This window comes from Amyelois transitella, chromosome 7 (assembly GCF_032362555.1).
Source record: "Amyelois transitella isolate CPQ chromosome 7, ilAmyTran1.1, whole genome shotgun sequence".
Lineage (NCBI taxonomy): Eukaryota > Metazoa > Arthropoda > Insecta > Lepidoptera > Pyralidae > Amyelois > Amyelois transitella.
Window position 1 is genome coordinate 5,695,921 of NC_083510.1, and position 18,529 is coordinate 5,714,449.

The 18,529-nt window shown below is 37.7% G+C and overlaps 4 protein-coding genes across 7 annotated transcripts; 2 read left to right on the forward strand and 2 right to left on the reverse strand.

Annotated features, from left to right (window-relative positions):
- The first annotated feature begins 270 nt into the window (after nucleotides 1-270).
- On the forward strand, nucleotides 271-9,416 carry LOC106133895 (pre-mRNA-splicing factor CWC22 homolog). Of its 4 annotated transcripts, none has more exons than XM_060944948.1 (14): nucleotides 271-588; nucleotides 1,081-1,170; nucleotides 1,766-1,888; nucleotides 2,861-3,031; nucleotides 3,457-3,578; nucleotides 4,103-4,209; nucleotides 4,428-4,578; nucleotides 4,836-4,921; nucleotides 5,377-5,482; nucleotides 6,078-6,215; nucleotides 6,514-6,582; nucleotides 7,044-7,178; nucleotides 7,605-7,729; nucleotides 7,973-9,416. In XM_060944948.1, the coding sequence occupies exons 1-14, from the start codon at nucleotides 574-576 to the stop codon at nucleotides 9,346-9,348; spliced, it is 2,814 nt and encodes a 937-aa protein (XP_060800931.1). In that variant the 5' UTR covers nucleotides 271-573; the 3' UTR covers nucleotides 9,349-9,416. The 4 variants fall into 4 exon arrangements, with proteins under 4 accessions (XP_060800931.1, XP_060800932.1, XP_060800933.1 ...); XM_060944949.1 differs by having other exon boundaries at nucleotides 272-588; nucleotides 4,106-4,209; XM_060944950.1 differs by lacking the exons at nucleotides 271-588; nucleotides 1,081-1,170 and adding an exon at nucleotides 2,102-2,188.
- A 78-nt stretch (nucleotides 9,417-9,494) lies between these two features.
- Nucleotides 9,495-15,397, reverse strand: LOC106133910 (keratin-associated protein 19-2). The gene is made up of 3 exons (XM_013333773.2): nucleotides 15,291-15,397; nucleotides 10,271-10,420; nucleotides 9,495-10,188 (listed from the first exon to the last, which is right to left on the reverse strand). Exons 2-3 carry the CDS (start codon nucleotides 10,416-10,418, stop codon nucleotides 9,641-9,643), a joined length of 696 nt encoding a protein of 231 aa, XP_013189227.2. The 5' UTR covers nucleotides 10,419-10,420; nucleotides 15,291-15,397; the 3' UTR covers nucleotides 9,495-9,640.
- LOC106134435 (uncharacterized) lies at nucleotides 11,949-14,046 on the forward strand. Its single transcript, XM_013334497.2, has 2 exons — nucleotides 11,949-12,117; nucleotides 13,237-14,046. Exons 1-2 carry the CDS (start codon nucleotides 11,949-11,951, stop codon nucleotides 13,929-13,931), a joined length of 864 nt encoding a protein of 287 aa, XP_013189951.1. The 3' UTR covers nucleotides 13,932-14,046.
- LOC106134434 (uncharacterized) lies at nucleotides 12,803-14,327 on the reverse strand. The gene is made up of 2 exons (XM_013334496.2): nucleotides 14,035-14,327; nucleotides 12,803-13,094 (listed from the first exon to the last, which is right to left on the reverse strand). Exons 1-2 carry the CDS (start codon nucleotides 14,325-14,327, stop codon nucleotides 12,818-12,820), a joined length of 570 nt encoding a protein of 189 aa, XP_013189950.2. The 3' UTR covers nucleotides 12,803-12,817.
- Nucleotides 15,398-18,529: the final 3,132 nt, after the last annotated feature.

The window sequence follows — 18,529 nt, forward strand, 5'->3', positions numbered from 1 at the left end:
AAGGTAAATCATTGAGGCACTCTTCAGAGTAATATTCATGGGCGTTTAGGACGTATCTCTATTTCTGGGGCCACACTACCGGGAAATGCCATTAATTATCGCGTTAAGGGACGTTAACCGTAGATGTAGCCACGACTTAACGCAATAATTTGACAACGGCATTTACATTGTCGTTGTCAAATTATTGCGTTGACATTCTGCCAAAATGGGGATTATTGGGAAACAATTTGTTTAATGTTGGAAACCCTTTACCGACCGCATCGCAGCATTTTGTTTCCTTTTCCAAATTTCCATTCCAACATGGCGTCGCTTTGCTAGTTTGTCGAACGGTTAGATTGTCGTTGGGTTTTATTTTACATTCTTTCGTGCATTAACGTGCTTTGTTCTAGTAGCATGTGGAATTCATGTAGCTACGACATAGTAGAAAGAAATTAATGTTTTATTTTGTTGTTTGAAAATTCTATTGATACTGAAGACAAGGTTTGCGGCGTTTGACGCTTTGGTGGGCTCTTCGAGCCACACCATTTTTATCCTTTCAAGTATTGATTTTTTTGTTCCCGATTACCTTCCGAGATGATGATGTATACGGTACGTTTTAGAAATTGTATTTTATTAATGATTCCCTAACTAGGTATATATTTTAATTACCTACTTTAAAATGAAGTTATCGTAATAGGTTACTTTTACACTTTGTTTGCACTACGATATTAGCATTTCTTAAATGTTGGTTTGGTTGGTTGGTTGTCAATATGGCTATTAAACCTTGTTTAACAGCAATATAATATACCTATCACAATATTGATTAGGTCTAGAAAAATACAACTAGATGAAAAGAAAAGATACAACAGCAGGATGCTTTGTTAGTAATTAAGTACTCTTTTCATTCCTCATAATGTATAAATGCATTGACTTAACTAATTAGTATATAAAGAACCATAATTTGGTACAGTTGGCCCAGGTTACTAGGCCTACTGTACTAATACCTACCTACCTACTACCTATGTAAAATTAAGAAATCAATGGTTGATTAATAAAACTGTACTAACCTGTGTGATTCTTACAATTCCTATGTGTATACAGGGCACCAGTACGGATCAAGATACCCGCTTCAGTGACAAGGAGAAGAAGTTGATGAAGCAAATGAAGTTTGGCGACTGCTTGACCCAACAGGTTTACATTTTCATTATTTTTAAAAATATCTCTTGAATATAGAGGTTTATATAGAAGAAAGAGAACTCAGTTCAGCGGTGCTATGTTATTGTGACACTTTAGAATGTCCACTTCACATCTCACCTATTGATGTCATAAAAGCCAACTAAGGGAATAGGCACAGTCATCAAGTGCAATTTTTACCAAGATTCAATATGGGATAGGTTCCTCTGCAATGGTTGCTCAGCTCAAATGTCAGTTGCTTCAAAATCTCCAAATGCTCCAAAATCAAAATCTGACTTACCTAATCTCTATACTAATATTATAAAGCTGATGAGTTTGTTTTGTTTGTAACTACTGGTTTGAATTGAAAAATAGTTTTTGTGTTGAATTGGCCATTTATGGAGGAAGACTTTAGGCTATATAACATCACGTTGCAACTTTTAGGAGCAAAGAAATAATGGAAAATGTGAAAAAAAAGGGGAAAATTATTTATATTTGAGGGCTTCAATGATGCCTAAAATAATTATTCCACACAGACACAAATAGTACTTATAATGTGGATTAAAGTTTGATCAATGACTAAGTAGAAATACAAAAGTATTTTTTGTATTAGGTGGACATGTCCAAAGTGAAGTTGGATGTGCTGAAGCCATGGATCACCCAGAAGATCACAGAGATTTTGAAGATGGAAGATGATGTAGTCATTGACTATGTCAACAATCAGTTGGAGGAGAAGGTGGATATTACATATATTTTTTCTTTTTTAAATTTAATAATAACTTGTAATCATTGCAGTTTCTTTACTGTGTCAAATATTACAGTTATTCCTTTTTCACATAATAATAGTGTAAAATAACTTGTATTGTTTGCATAAAGAAACTGCAATTGAAAGATAATGTCATATGTATATTGATTGCGTATGGATATTTTTATGGTCTTCACCGGTTAGCGCGCCGCCCGCCCCGCCCGCCGCAGCCAGCCCATCGCAGCCGCCCGAGCGCTTCACTCTTTCGGAGGCCCTTAGCATACTAAATCGGTATTTACGGGGAAATTAAATACTTACAATGCTAACTCAGTATAAGAGAATATGCGCTGTGGAGTTCCCTAATTTGAACAAAGAACAAATTATTTTCTATGAAAGCCGTTAAGAGTCGATCTGACTTGAGGTAGGGAAGTTACAGTAGGCTATGCGTTCAGCATAATGGTTGTGTCCGCAAAACCCTTACAGATGCAAGAACTAGAAGAGAGAAGAAAGAAAAGAGGAATTGAAGCCTTCCTAACCGTCGGTTGGCGGTAGCAGAGTAAGCAGAGATTGCAGTGCAGCCAACAGTCTTCGAGCGCCAAGCACCGCAACGAGCGACGCGCCGCAGTCTCCGGTGCGAGCGACGCGATCTACACAACATGAAAATTAATCATCAATCTATGTGTACATAGTTTTGCTTCCCTACCCGAGTCATATCGGAGCTGTTATGTTTCCATTCGACCATCGACTTCATTTTAATTACCATTTTCGACAGGAAAGTAGCTCTCTTAACGGCTTTCCAAAGATTTATTTTTATTTTGAACTCTTTCAATATAGTAAATGAATAAAAATAAATATTGGCCAGCCACAAGGGAAAATCTGATAGGGTGTGGATAGTTGAGTTTAACTATGAGGTGACTAATGTTATAATGTTTTTTTTCCCGATCCTGTTTCCTCAACTCCTAGTTCCCATGTCCAAAGAAAATGCAGATCAACTTGACTGGATTTCTAAACGGGAAGAACGCTCGCTTGTTCATGGGCGAGCTTTGGGAGCTGCTGTTGAGCGCGCAAGCGAGTGAGAACGGGATTCCGGAGTCGTTCACCCAGCAGAAGAAAGAAGAGATTAAGAAGAGAATGGTATGTTAACATTTAAAATTTAGTGCACATTAACTTTAAAGTATTTTTACCTCGTGTCCTGTCACTTTGGGGGTCATCCTTGGAATATTTGTCTCATCTCTTGGATCATCATTAATGTATACATAAATATGTATGGGGAATACCGAACAAATTGTTTTAAAAAGACCTTTATGGATTTGGGATGGAATTGAGGTTCAGCTAGACAACTTCTTAATCGCCGTAAATGAGAATCTCAGGTACGTAAGCAAGCATTTCTCCCGATTGACTTTCAATTCGCGCGGGAAGAGAAGCAGTTGACACACTATGTTTTTTCCTCACTACCAGCATGGAACGCTTAGATATCCTATAGATGTAGCTACAGTATTACCATTTTTGCCACGCTTATGTCTTCTAAAGCTGTAAACATTAAAATGTTTTGTAAACAGGAAGAACAAAAGGACAAAGAGAAGGATCGCCGGCGGTCGCGGTCACGGTCCCGCTCACGACGTCGTTCCCGTGAGCGGCGCCGCTCGCGGTCACGATCGCGTGATCGCTCCAACGAAAGGAAGTGAGTTGAGGGAAATTTGTTTTGTTTACCTACTTTTGATAGTAACTATTGTGGTACTAACAGCCTCACCACGAACACTGTACAACCTGTTAGGTGTAGAAAAACTAAATTTGGGTCTTCTTCCTCCTGGTGTTACACCCGGTTCCACCCTCACCTCTATAGAAGAACCCGGATTCAGCCTGTGACCATCGTCCTGGATTGGGTGAGTCAGGTTTTTTCCCAAAGCGACTCCTATCTGACCTCCACGACCTATGTCAGGGAACGCAACGCATGTTATATCCTGGTTACTTATTCAGTTGCTTAAATGTGCAGGTTTTCTCACGATGTTTTCCCTCTTTTCCCTCTCCATCCGTAGCACTCAATGTAATGTTTATAACCCAAAAGAGTTTTTGTACATAGCTGAGGTACCATTTGCACCTAGCACTCTAGGAAATTACGCTTTTTATTCAGTAACCTTCACGGTTCGATCACCGACACTTAAAGTAATATGATTTCACTATTATATCTGATTATATTTACTATTGGAGGCATCGCAACGGTGGCAGCCCGCGGCGTTCGCGCCGCCGCAGCCGGGACAAGAGCAGTCCGGCCAAGCCGCACGTCGACGAAATCAAGCTACCTGAACCTAAAGGTAATCTTATTTATTCAGTTTCATTTAATGTTAGCATAGTATCAATAACATACTGTTTTTTAACATTGTGCGGGAAGTAGAAGGAATTAAGATGTTGTTTTGTGATACATTTTATCAAACAGTATTATATATTATTGGTTGAATGTTGATCTAATAAAGAACAGTTCCAATAGATTTATATTAAAGCTAAACTTTTAACTGGACGGTGTATTAAACAGAAAACGGCAAGTCTCCTGAGAAAAATGAAGTTGAAGAGGTGAAAGAAGAAGTGAACCACAACACCACGACTGAGTCCAACAAGGAGGAAGAAAAAGTGGAGGAGAAAACCGAAAATGAGGGGCAAAAGTCTAGATCTGCGTCCCCTGAAAAGTAAGACTTAGTTTATATGTATTTATAATTTTTTTATATCAGTTTAATGTGCCTATGGTCATATTACAAGGAACTAATCCCTGCCGTACATTGGCATCAACAATTGACAAAATTTTGCTTCAAATTTATTCAGTGGGATCATCTTGGTCTGGGGAATTAGAATGGAGTTCTTATCTTTTATTTTACTTACTTAAATTAATTTACTTAGTTAATAAAAGTGTTCAAAAAGTTATATTTTAACAAAGTTGTATCAACAGGTTGGATAACGAGAAACCTGCAGAGGAGAAGGCGGTGGAGAAGAGGCGTTCGTCCAGCGAGCGTCGCTCATCTTCTGCTTCATCACGTAAGTTTGGATTTTTGTTGATTTCCAGAAATTTTTTAGAGCTTGCCACAGTTTTCGGGTTTTGCTGACAGGATTCAGGATTAATATCGCGCAAGATAATGTGTGTTCCAATGGTGAAAAAACTGAAGACGTTACATAACAGACTAAGGTGGCAAGAGTGATTTCGGAAAGTGGTTCCCAGGCCCCAAAACATAGTTGCAGAGGGAGCAATTAAAAATATGCAAGGGATGAGAGAAATTGCTACCGAATTGCTAAATCGCGCAAACGAGAAATTATACATAATTTTACAATAGATGAGACCAGATTTTCCTCCATAATCGGATCACAGGATAATGCTTTTCTCTAAGTTTTTTACAAACAACACTTGTGAAGTCAGATCCAATAAGCAGTTTTATTCATTCATTTAAGTTGTCAAATGTTTGGCGCTATGCTAATGTTTTTTTTTACACTGGCAGGTGGGAGTGCTAAGAAAAGGACGTCATCACACAAGAAGCGCCAGTATCGTTCCAATCGAGATTCGTCCACTAGTGTCAGTCCTAGGCGCAGCTCTCGCAGAGAAAGGTAACTTCTTATATTATCGTTGATAACTAAGGAGTCTCATTTAACACTTAGTGGCACATTGTACAAATTGAGTAGGTGTCTATAAAGTACAGATGCTTTTATGATTACCGATCTTTATAAGAGAAAGGAAACGTATGAAGAAACATTAAGCAATAATCAGATACTCTAAGCGTTAGTCCCGTTTTTGTTCTCCTTGAGGCGTCTACGGTTCGCCTGGTGTCGTGATCCAGTTCGCGTAGTACGCGCGAAAAACTATTATCGGTGTCTCGTTTCACGTCATAATAAAAATAGAAACAGCGATGGTTTTTCGCGCGATTAAAACGGCGTCGCGCGTTCTTCGCTATGGGGGCTTAGTGGCTAAGTCAGATAATTCAATTACACAAGATTCGCGTTTGATCTCTCCAGTTCTGATAGGTAATTTTATTCAGTGGAGTATATTATAGAATGAAACAATTAAACAAGTGCATAAGGTCGACTTATCCTAATAGAGTCGAAAACAATTTATTTTTCATTTTAAATGTGTAGGATTCCTCTAAATGTTTTCTCCCAATAAAAGGTAGAGCATAAGTAAATGTTGTATTTATTGATTACCCAGGAGTAAGTCTCGTCGTCGTAGCAGCCGTCGTCGGTCTTTGGATCGCCGTGAGCGAGAAAGGGAGAGGGAGCGGGAACGCGAGCGAGAGCGAGATAGGGAGAGGGAACGGCGACGAAGGGAAAGGGAGCGCCGCGAGAGGTAATTGTTGTTACATCCTTCTTTCTCTTGGCCATAGTTCTGGTTGCATCCTTACCCCCCTCTAGCAGAGCCCGGGGTACGCCCTTGACCATGGATCCTAGATTGGGTGAGTCAGGTTTTTACATGAAGTGACCCCCTTTCCTCTGCAATCTTTGCAGGGGAACCTAATTCGGTATTGGATCATGGTTACACATCCTTGCATATTGTAGTCTATTGTGCTGAATTTTATATACTAATTTTATCTACTCTTCTTCATTTATATACGCAGTGTTTATATATCAAATGATAATATTTGTAGATCGCGCGAACGTCGCCGATCGCTGGAAAGGCGCAGGAGATCGCGGTCTCGCTCTCGACGACGTTCGAGGTAATTATTTTGATTTTTGTTAGATTTTATTTCGACCATATAACCTGTTTATATATGAAAGGAAAAAGTGCCTCACTTATTTGTCAAACAATAGCCAGTTAGATGGCTCTTAAATAGTATATATAAAGATAAAAGCCAGTAACATACATGACGGTGTCACGCCAACTACGAAATGTAATAACCAACTACTTGGAAAAAACTTCTGCTTTTCCTTATTAAATTTCCAATGAGACTGAAAAAAAAAACGTCAAGATCTCTAGCTGATCAATTTTGAATAATTACTTTTTTTTCTTAGGTGATTGGCTACCAATCTGACAATATTTGAATCACAATGCCATCCAGTTGTATATGGGTTCAGTCTTTTTTAAATGATTGATTCTGTCTATCCTTGAAGAGATGAAGAAGTGATATATGTATATCTTACAATGATGTATAATTTATGTAGAATTGTATTGGTTTAGATCTCGCGAGCGCATCCGCCGATCCCGCTCTCGGCGTCGCTCGCGTTCGCGTCGCCGCTCGGGGCGCCTCTCGCGCGACCGCCGCCTCTCACGCGATCGCCGCTCCAGGGATAGACGATCAAGGGATAGGTCCAGGTAAAGATCGGTTTAGTTTTCTACACTCAAATTGTTCTTTTTTTTATTGACCATGAACGGGCCGGAAGGTTGACAGAGAGACGTGTGGTGGTGTGGTGGTGCTCCCATTTTCTTCCAAGATTCTTCAACCAACCAACTTTTTCAAAAGTCAATTTTTCAATAATGTCTTTAATGTAGATATAATCATCTATATAGGCAAAGGAAGTTAAAATTGAAGGAGTAAATCAAGACAAAGATACCCTTATAAAATCTGGGATGTTATGATGAAATCAGGTCATGAGTACCTATAAACCCACAAACTTGCATAAAAATAAGTATGCAGGAATTGGGGCAAGTGAGAATATGTAGTTTCTGCCTTCCCCTCCGGAAAAGAGGCTCGATGAATGTATGTATGTAATAATTGTAAAATTGTTTCTTATTTGACAGGGATAGGAAGTCCAAAGACAGAGTTACAAAGGATACACGGTCGCGCGATAGGAAATCACGCGACAAGAGGTCCAGCGACATCATCAAGGAACGTTTGGAGAAGTCTGTGTCCATACCTAGGAAAGGTTTGTACCATTTATCATAAAAATAATAAAGTTCAAGTTATACCTAGTAACACAAGTCTCGAACTTGCTTCGAAACTAACTCAATCTGCGTCATTTGTCCCATGTATATTTATATTTATTTATTATTTAATGCCTCCACAAATAAATAGATTAATTGCAGTTCTTCCATGTGCATAAATTTTTTGATTTGGATATTGGTCAATAATAGTCATATTTAATTGAAATGAATTTCTCTGCTCACAGAAATGGAGAAACTAAAGAAAAAATCGTTGGATCGTGAACGCGTTTCAATATCAAGGGAAATTTCGAAAGATAGAGTTATTTCCAGCTCAAGCAGAGAATCTTCTGTAACACGCGACAAATCAGCATCACAAAACGAAAGCAAGGTGAAGGCGTCTCATTCGTCTGACGAAGATGAAAAGGAAGATTTTATAACTATTCCTACTTTACGCGAATATTCGAAGAGTCTTTCTCGTACCCCATCGCCATTCCTAAGGAAACATGAGATTGAAAATAATAAAAAAGCGGATAGGTCTGGTGATGATGCTTCTGGAAAAGATGGACATGTTGAAGAAAATAAAACTAGAGAAAAAGATCCCAAAAAAGGAAAACGTAAACATCAGACCGAATCAGAAAGCGAAAGTAGTGAGGAAGTTGCTAAATCCAAGAGTAAAGCTAAGCTTAAGCGTAAAGAGAAAGCAACTTCGAAAAGAAGTAAGAAGACCAAAAAAGAGAGTTCTTCCAGTGATAGCGAATCTGAGGAATCTTCATCAAGCGATTCTGAGGAAGATAGAAAAAAGAAGAGCAAAAAGACATCTAAGAAAAAATTGGCAAAGAAATCCAGGAAAAAGAGGGCTCGTTCCTCTAGCTCAGATTCTAGCTCAGAGGAGGATGTTAAACATAAAAGTTCAAAGTCTAAACAAAAGAACATTCCAGAGGAATCTGACAACGATAAAAAGTCTAAAAAACGTAAAGATGTTAGCGTGGAGCGCTCTAGATCAGAAAAATCGGAAGCAAAGCAGGCCAAATCCAAAAAAGTTGAATCTGAAGATTCTCATGATGAAAGTTCAGAAAGTGATGAAAAATCTAATAAAAAGAAATCTGTCAAACGGGATTCTTCTAGTTCTGAAAAGGATGTCAAACGTAGTAAGAAACTGGACGCTACTAAAGAAAAATTGATTTCACCTGAAACAGGAAAGTCAAAGAAAGGGGATGAAAAAACGGTAAAAGCCAAACACACCGAAGAAGTTAAAACAAAGTCTAAAGATGAAAGTGAGAAGAGGGGGAAAAAACGCGAAAAAGACGAGTCATCCTCTGAGAGTGATCAAGTTTCTAAAAAGAAACCAAGAAAAAAGGTTTCAGAGTCGGAGTCTGAATCCGACAGTGATGAGCCTAAAAAATCTAAAAAGAACAAGAAGCACAAGAAACACTCCAAGAAGCATAAGAAACACAAAAAACATAAGAAGGCTTCAAAAAAGAAGGACGATTCATCCGACAGTGATGAAGCTGAGGAAGAAGAGGAAGAGGGTAAAGTAAACAATGAGGATTTGGAGAAAAAATTGCGTGAAAGAGCATTGAAGTCAATGAAGAAACAGACCAGTGCCTCTGGTTCAGATTAGCATTAAGATTTTGTTTGGTAGCACCCTGAATTCCTATGGTTTGGACTAAAACATAGGTTTTAATTTTTTTAAATATTTTCAATTACCATAAGAATGTATGAATTAAGATAACGTGTATGTCACCATGTTAGAAATAAAGTTTTAAAAAGGAATAATATTTTTTATTGATAAACAAAAGTTAACATTTGTAACAAAGTTTTAAAATATATTAAGTTACCTAACTTTGGGAAATTACTTTGGTTATCTTACACAGTAAAGCAGTAAAAAATAATTATTATTGACAATGTGTTCCTTATCTTCTTGAGTAACCTCTATATCCTGTGACTAAACTAGGAGTAACACCACTGTTATAGATATTACCGGTTCTTTTGTTATAATATCCATAGCCCAGATGATATGCGCCTTGGTTATATGGGCTATTGTATCCATAATAAGACACTAGTCCACCGTTTCCTCCATAGCCACCATATCCGCCATTTCCGGCAACATTACTTAGGCCATAGCCGCCGTATCTTTTGTAACCGTTGTAGTCATTGTAGCCGCCGTTGATCCCAGAATATCCGCCTGAGATCCCGGCGTATCCACCTTGGTTCCCGGCGTATCCGCCGTAGCCAGAGTTTCCAGCGTATCCGCCATAGCCAGAGTTCCCGGCGTAACCGCCATATCCAGAGTTCCCGGCGTATCCGTTGTAGCCGTACGCGTTGTCATATCCACCGTACCCCCCATAGTATGAATTGTAGTTGTTATATTTGTCATCTAAAGTGCCGTAGCCCGTAACTCCGTAACCACTATAGCTGCTTGCACTAGGGTAACCGCCCCAATCCGAATAACCGCGAACATCTGAAGTAAGAAAATGACAAACATCAGAACAAGATTCAATTGAGAAACTAAGATTATGATTCTACATAACTAAAATACTTACACGAGCTACTAGCGTCAGTAACTAAATCATCTTTTTGTTGATCTACTTGTTTAGGAATCAAGGCCTTTTCTAGATCCGAGGTTTCACTTGGAGCTGCACAGGCATAGCCAGCTGCTGCCACCAAAACAGTAAATATTCTTAAAGCCATTGCTGTCAACAAAAATATATATCTATTATAAACCTATATCAAAGTTTTCACACGTTAAATGGTCAACATCACGAAACATCCCGTCTATCCCCTTCTAGTCGCATTCTATGAAAAAGGGTGAATAATATTTTGAAAACTATCCCAAGTATGGGTAAATGCAAGTTGGTTTGTTTGTTACCTCTTCATAGATAAACCGCTGAACCGATCTCCATGAACAAGTAATATAAGAAAAAGAGAGAGAATATTAAAAATCAGTCAAGACTCCGCGTAAGAATAAAAATGTTTTTTTGTTTGTATTATGTTTGCGCGAATAAAGCGCCACCTTCATGCGTGAATTTAGCGCCAGCTGCAAAAGAATGCAGGTTTTTAATTATGTCCATATTGGGGTAGCCCAGTTGGGGCAGAGTCGAATAATCAAAGTAGAAATTTATTGTTTTAATATGGAAATATATAAAGGAGGAATATAAGCAAGGGCAAACCACATTTCCGAATTGATACCTAATTATCTTTTAGTAATATTAATAGTAAGTAGATGGGAACTTTTAACATAAACTTTGAATTTTTTGTTATGCAAATGGAGGAGCGATTCAGTCAGTTTACTATTGTAGTATAACTTATTGAGTTATCTAATTAAAATTTAATCTGGAGGGCCGTGGCTTGTGTGGTCTAATGAAATTCTTGGAACACGTTCATAATTAATTTAGTAATTTACGCGAAGGTAAATTGTACTACTAACTTTGGAGTAGGTTCACACTTCCCAGACTTGCGTGACCCTCAAATGAATAAATGGTAGTTTGTAAGACCATTCTCACGCTTAGGTTTTGACCCATGAACGTTGTGTGCTTAGCAAATCATTATCATAGTTCAAGTACAGACTACCATAGAAGTGGCATTACGTCCCGCCTTCGTGAATCCCTTATTAGTTTTAGTTAATAGCATTTCAGACTTAATTATGACGAGGAAAATGTTAATGTAAGGTTTCCAGATTCCAGAAGAAGAAAAATAATTCAATAAAAATGAAATCGTTTATAAATTTAATTTATGCAAAACTAATGCCATCTTTATCTTTTTTGTTAAATTGGTTTTCCTGCGTATTAATTATTGCGTGACACTAATTTTGTTAAAACTAAACAAAAATACACTCATTATTTGTTTAGTGTTCCAGCTTGAAAATTTCTACATAGATACATAGGTATATACATTTTTAAAATAGCAGTATAGATCTGCTGGCGCAAGAGGCGTCCAAAATGGCATAGTGAGTGGTTGCTGAAATTATAGGATTTTGTTAGGGCCCTTACGCACTAGCGGCTAACCGCGGGGGCGGCTAACCGCGCGGCTAGCCGCTTTTCCAGTTTAATATGCAACCGCTTATGATCGTACGCACTAAACCGCCACAAAATTTCAACCGCGGCGGTTGAATGGAGGGCCGCGGCCCGCTTCGCGGCTAGCCGCCATCTTGTGTATACGCACTGGCGGTTAGTTTGCGGCGAGCCGCCGGTGAAGTATGCACGTGTTTTGAGTTGCGCAGCCATGAACTTCGACACAGAGAAATTCATTGTTGAAATTCAACAACGAGAAGCTATTTGGAATTGTGAAGGAGCAGTTTATAAGAATAGAGATTTAAAACGGAAACAGTGGGAAGAATTAGTAGATATTTTTGGAAAAGAAGAGATGACAACAGAGGCAAAAAAAAGTCTTGGTAAGTATTTATTATTATTGTTACATATTTTTAAACGAAACTAAACATACTTTAAACATCTTAGAACATAATAAATAGGTCTATTTTCAGTTAAATCATATTTCTTTGCCATTCTAATTTCCCATCAGTCATAAAATATTCGGCAAACAATTCTCTGTATCTCAACGCAGTTTTATTGTTCCTTCTTAACCCTTCCTGTGTTACATTTTCTGGCAAAGGGCAACTGAGTGAGTCGTCGAAACAATAGCCATCTCGATCTCTTACAAAATTATGTAAGACACAAGTAGCTTTTATGATATCTTTTGCTAGAGTGAATTGAACATTTAGAGGTCTATGAAATATACGCCACTTGTTTGCATAAATTCCAAAACTGCATTCTACATATCTTCTTGCTCTAGAAAGCCTGTAATTGAACGTTCTTTTGGTTTCATCCAAATCTTTTTTTGCGTATGGGCGCATTAAATTCGTAGATAACGCAAATGCCTCGTCGCCTACAAATACGTATGGGATACATGTCTCGCTGCTTTGTGAAATCGGTTGTGGCTCTGGAATATCCAATTGGTTTTTTTGCATTTTTTCATAGAAAACCGAATTTTGAAATATTGACGAGTCACTGAATTTACCAAAAGCTCCAATATCAACCATAACAAATTTATAATTACTGTCGCATATTGCTAATAAAACCAAAGAGAAAAAACTTTTATAAGTAATTAAAACACATCGAGCCACTGTTATTAGGTGCAATGCATCGTATGTGCTTGCCGTCAACAGCACCTAAGCAGTTAGGAAAATTTGCTCTTTGAAAAAAATCATTGGCAATTTTTTTCCAAGCGTCTTTGTTTGGTTCAGGCAAACAAATATCTTTCAGACAAAACCAAATTGCAAAACAAACTTCTCGTACGATTTCTGCTACAGTGCTTACTCCAATTTTGAATGTATAATGTAGTTCCGTGAATGTACAACCTGTTGCAAAATATCTGAAACAAACATTTTATTATTATTACATGTTTTATTGAATTCAATGACCTATGTATATTCTTTATTGCACATGTCACACGAATTACAACAAATCTATTACTTTATGACTAAATCATTAACTTGTTTGTTGTATTGTTCTAGGAAAAGAATTACAAAAGAAATGGAAGAACATTAGGGATAATTTCGTGAAAGCTCTAAAGGACAATGTTACCAGGAGTGGGTCAGCGGCTAAGAAAAAGACTCAATACATATTTTACAATAATTTAATGTTTTTGAAGGACACAGTATCTATCAATGAAACTGATTCAAGCATGCAAAGGCAAGAAAATGAAAGAAATGAAACAGAAAACGTAGCTGACCCAGTCGTAGTACCACCGCCAAAACGAAAAAAAAAGAAAAATAAAGAAGATGATATAGGAGTTGAATTGATTAACGTCTTAAATAAGAATGTAGAGTTGAAAAAGGCGGAAGAAGATGAAGATAGACTTTTCTTTTTGTCGTTGGTTAGTGAAATAAAAAAAGTGCCTGAACATATACGCCTACGTACAAAATCTCAAATAATGCAAGTCATTACTGAAGCCCAAACGTCTGGATACAACTACTGTAACTCTACTTGGGATTACGTACGACCATTCTACAACCAAGGGCCATCCCAAGGATATCAGACACCATCATTTGCTAGAAATAATAACCCACCACCACCGCCCTCAGTTCCACCTACACACCGTGGAACATGTAATCAAGAACAATCTGTAATGTCTCCTGAATCAACATATTCACAGATATCTCAAGAATCTGATTATCTAGATCTTTTTAATGATAATAATTCTCAGTAATAGTTATAGTTTACTACTTTTTTTATTCAATTATAAACCCACATTGCGATTAAAATTAAAACATAATAACTACTAAAACTTTTTTTATTTTTATCATACTTACCTTAATGTTATTACTAATTTCTCTTCGGGTTGGATACAATCACGAAATTTAGTATCTTGTCCTTTGATGGTGTCATATAAAACTGTTAGTAGTTCTTCAAATGACGAAACACTCATTCTAACATAGCCGAAAAATTTATCTTGGTGCTTCTTCAGTTCTTGAAAACAACTTGCGAACTGGCCGAATTCGTTGCGTGTTTCTAGTAAAGGATGAATCCAGTATCTTTTTTTATATTTCTTTCGTTGTTTTCGGGAGTAAAAATAAATAACACAAGCTATCTCGACGGCGTCCATTTTATTTATGGGCCACGCGCCTTCGAGCGGTCCAACCGCTTAACGCGGTTTCATCGCGGCTGACCGCTATGGCGGCCAACCGCGAAGAAACCGCGTTAAGCGGTTGGACCGCTCGAGTCTAACCGCCTAGCGGCCAACCGCTAGTGCGTTAGGGCCCTTAGGTTGAGAAAGTTGCATTTTAAAATTAAGAACGATTTTGAAATGGAACTCGACAGGTATTGGTTTTGGGGCCACTGTGTTATTCTCTTTAATATTATTCTTCGATTCGAAGTAATGATCATGAGGTTGATGCAGCGTGTTATTGTTTATTATTTTTTTTACTTTATCTCAAATTTACTTCAATGATATATTTCAAAATTAAAAAGATGTTGTTGGTCCGTAAATAATTTCATGATTCTGTATAGAGTTTCCACTTAATTCATATTTTACATTAATTAGAATATTGCGGAGTGTTGATTTCATTAGTTTGTTTTTAATCGACTTAAAAAGCAGGGGATTATCAGTTTAAATTTATCTTTATTTTCCACGATGTTGTTTTTTTTTTTTAGTTTGATACGTATTAACACGATCACTATTGTTTAATTTAGATTTTTAACATAAATTTTCATCTGGAAGTCATCATCGTATGTGGAATGGAAAATTCAAACAAGTAGATTTGGATATTTTTTTTTAATCTTGATGTCATTCTATGAGTAAGTAGTAAGTACTTTATGCAGATGACTGCATTTTTTTAATTTCTTTCGTTGTTTTTACACGTATATCATAATAAAAAGTAATTATTTTAAATGGCTAGTGACAATTTTAATGATGAAAAATATTTATAAAGTTTTTTTTAATTATTTATATTTTGTTTGAAAAACTTTTTTGTCAAAATTAATTTTTTATTTGTTTGTTCTTTCGTTAAATTTGATAATCTATTTTTATAACTTAAACAGTGCAATAATTAAAAAAAGAATAACTTACTATAAATATGTCCGACGTACAACAATGACTTACAGGCAGTAACGCACGCGCACTTATGTGCCGAGCGGAGATGCGCTCTGCGTGCGCACGCGTGCGTCCAAACCTTATAAACCGTGGGAGTTTTTGTCTTGTAATTGACAATGGTCACCAGGGAGGTAATGAGTCAGTTTGTAGGCAATGCGTCCTTCTGATGAGGCGCTATGACGCAGGATTTCTGTCACAATTGTCTTACAAACATACATGCAACGAGAGACGAGTTTCGGAGTAAGTTACACTCATGTGAAGGACGGGGCAATGCAAAAATAATTATTGTTCCGGACACTTATGCAGTCGTCTATAATACCTAATTAAATCTGTTGCGATTTTTTAGGCGATCGGCTAGCAACCTGTCACTATTTACATCACAATTCTATCATCAAATCATAAGACGGTTGGCTTTGTCTATCCCGCATGAGATATAGACGTGACTATATCTATGTATGTTGTGTACATAAGTTTAGTACACATTATGTAAGTATGTTGTTTAGGAACACTTATGATTACGTTATATCCCTTGTGGGGTAGACAGAGCCAACAGTCTTGAAATGATTGATCAGCCACGTTCAGCTATGTGGCTTAATATAATTATGAAATACTAGCTGTGCCTGCGACTTCGTCCGCGTGGAATAGTTATTTTGGGCATCATTGAAGCCCTCAAGGATGCTCCTTCCCCGATTTTTTTCACATTTTCCATTATTTCTTCGCTCCCAATAGTTGCAGCTAGACGTTATATAGCCTAAAGTCTTCCTCGATAAATGGTCTATTCAACACAAAAATAATTTTTCAATTCGAACTATGTTGCCGTCGTCGGGTCTTCCCATACTCCCTTAGGGGAGTCGGAGTAGGTCAGGGCTTTTGGCCCTCTTCAATGGCATCATCGCTGCCTACGACTGTAGGCAGGTCGATGGGGCGGCTGTTGCGTACTGAGTCTTCACGTCTTCATACACTGGGAGTTCCCATCGGCGGCGGCGTCGTCACTGGTCAACGACGTCTGCCGCAAGGCGAGGGGAGGGTTTCACCCAACGATCCGGAGGGCGGGTGTGGAGCGGCGCGATACCGCGCGCCTGCAGGTGGCCGTGCGATGACGCGTCCGCCCTCTCGAACGTCTAGGTTCTCCCACTTCAGGTCCCTGAGGATCGTCGAGTTCTTCACGTAGCGCGAGGCTCCGGAACTGCTCTGAGACTTTGGTTCTCTTGGGCTCTGAGTCTTGTGTTGGTCTCAGAGCAGTATGCGTACCACGCCGGGGCCGCGTACGTGAGGCGGGATCTGACGTACGTTTGGAAGATCCCGAGCTTCGTCCTCAGGGGGAGGCTGGAGGAGAGAACTGCGTGAACTCTCCCCCTGGCTGTCTTGGTCATGATGCTTGATCTCGTCTTCTACCCCTTTTATAGCCTGCCGCCTCGAGCCGCGTCGAGCGCGGCAACCGTTACGCAAAATTATAGCATGATTCAGTATTTACGCGCGATGGCTTCTTAGGGTATTTCATTTCATGTATAAGTTTGGTGTTTCTATACCGATTTCGATGATTCTTTGAGTGATGATGATTGAATATGTACTTATATTAATTTTTAAGAATTACGAATGAGTGTGAGTGTTATTGGTATTATCTATAAACGTCAGACTAAAGAAATATAATCAGAAATCTCCGAACTGCTAAGCTATTAGGAATTACACGTGTTATTGTAAGTGAACCATAAAAGACAGACTTATGCTGTCTTGGGATATTTTTTTAATAATTTAATGTAAAATATTTCCGTTATACATGGTTTCGCTGTATCTTTAACCATTAAGGCTGCACACGCGACGGAAGCTTAAAAATTCAAGTAACTTCTCCCGTTTTCCCAACATTTCCTTTTACTGCTCTGCTCCTTCTGATTGTAGCGTCATGAAAAGTATACTATAACCTGCTCAGGAGTATGAAGAATAACTGTACCAAGTTTCGTTAAAATCCGTCAAGTGGTTTTTGTTTCTATAAAGAACATACAGACAGACAGACAGACAGACAGACAGACAAAAAATTTACTGATTGCATTTTTGGCATCAGTATCGATCACTAATCACCCCCTGATAGTTATTTTGAAAATATATTCCATGTACAGAATTGACCTCTCTACAGATTTATTATAAGTATAGATATAGATATAGATAGATGTAGGCGTACTTTCGTAGGTACTTGAACTAAAATTCGGTCCTCACCGTCAATGGTGTCAACTGAATATCAGCTGTCAAAATTTAAATAAAAACAAGGTTCACTATAATATATGTAATATGGCTGTTGTAGGTGTAGGCTAGAATTGTAACTGTTATCTTCCTTTAGTGACAAGGAATCATTTCAATTAAGTAGGAAACATTTTTGAAAAATTAAACCATTAGTTCAGGTACACTCAAAATACAAAATAAAGTTCAAAGTATTATGAATGTTTTAGGAATGGCACCGGTAATTTTTTTTGTTTAATTTAAAGAATTTTTACAATATTTGCGGAAGCGATCAGAATACTCTATGTGATTTTTTGCCAAATTTACATTACACATTAATTGTCTAAAAGACATTGAATTGTACACTTATAGATATTTTTTACGTTTGAGGTAATGTGTTGAATACGGAAGCGTGTGAGCTATGACAAATTATCGGTGAAATGATTACGATGACGTTGAAATTACTCTCATGCTCGGCTGGCTCGAGGTCGACGAAGAAGGTCATCTGTCATTCTAAGATTTTGGGAGTGAGTGAGGGTTCTAGGTTTACGACGTAAATTTTTGTCTGGTTTAAAGTAGATTTTAGGATACAAAAGCTATCGCTACTCCTATCAAATTTATTCGTAACCTCTAACCTTAATGATACTATTATGTATTTAAAATACTTACTGTACTACCCAATAGTTTTTTCTTTCCATATTTATTAAAAACAATGTTTAGAATTCTTTCGGCGTTGAATGTCATTGGAAATGTAGCTGTAGTAGATGATTAGATCATTTCATTTTCAGTAGGATGCCAGTGATGCTACTAAATTATCTTGATACATATTTAAGTCGATAAATACTTACATTTTAAACTAATTTATATTATACTAGCTGTGCTCGCGACTTCGTCCGCGTGGAATAGTTATTTTGGGCACCATTGGAGCCCTCAAGGATGATTAATTTTCCCCGTCTTTTTCATATTTTACCTACATTACTTCTTTGCTCCTAATAGTTAAAGCG

Excerpts from the sequence above, each read along its gene's own strand:
- LOC106133910 (XM_013333773.2), bottom strand. The coding sequence starts at position 10,418 with ATGGCTTTAAGAATATTTACTGTTTTGGTGGCAGCAGCTGGCTATGCC. Across the intron at positions 10,189-10,270 it reads TACTGACGCTAGTAGCTCGT|ATGTTCGCGGTTATTCGGAT; the intron begins GTAAGTATTTTA and ends TTCTTACTTCAG.
- LOC106134434 (XM_013334496.2), bottom strand. The coding sequence starts at position 14,327 with ATGGACGCCGTCGAGATAGCTTGTGTTATTTATTTTTACTCCCGAAAA. Across the intron at positions 13,095-14,034 it reads AAATTAGTAATAACATTAAG|ATATTTTGCAACAGGTTGTA; the intron begins GTAAGTATGATA and ends TGTTTGTTTCAG.
- LOC106134435 (XM_013334497.2), top strand. The coding sequence starts at position 11,949 with ATGAACTTCGACACAGAGAAATTCATTGTTGAAATTCAACAACGAGAA. Across the intron at positions 12,118-13,236 it reads AGAGGCAAAAAAAAGTCTTG|GAAAAGAATTACAAAAGAAA; the intron begins GTAAGTATTTAT and ends GTATTGTTCTAG.
- LOC106133895 (XM_060944948.1), top strand. Across the intron at positions 6,216-6,513 it reads GAAAGGGAGCGCCGCGAGAG|ATCGCGCGAACGTCGCCGAT; the intron begins GTAATTGTTGTT and ends TAATATTTGTAG. Across the intron at positions 7,179-7,604 it reads CGATCAAGGGATAGGTCCAG|GGATAGGAAGTCCAAAGACA; the intron begins GTAAAGATCGGT and ends CTTATTTGACAG.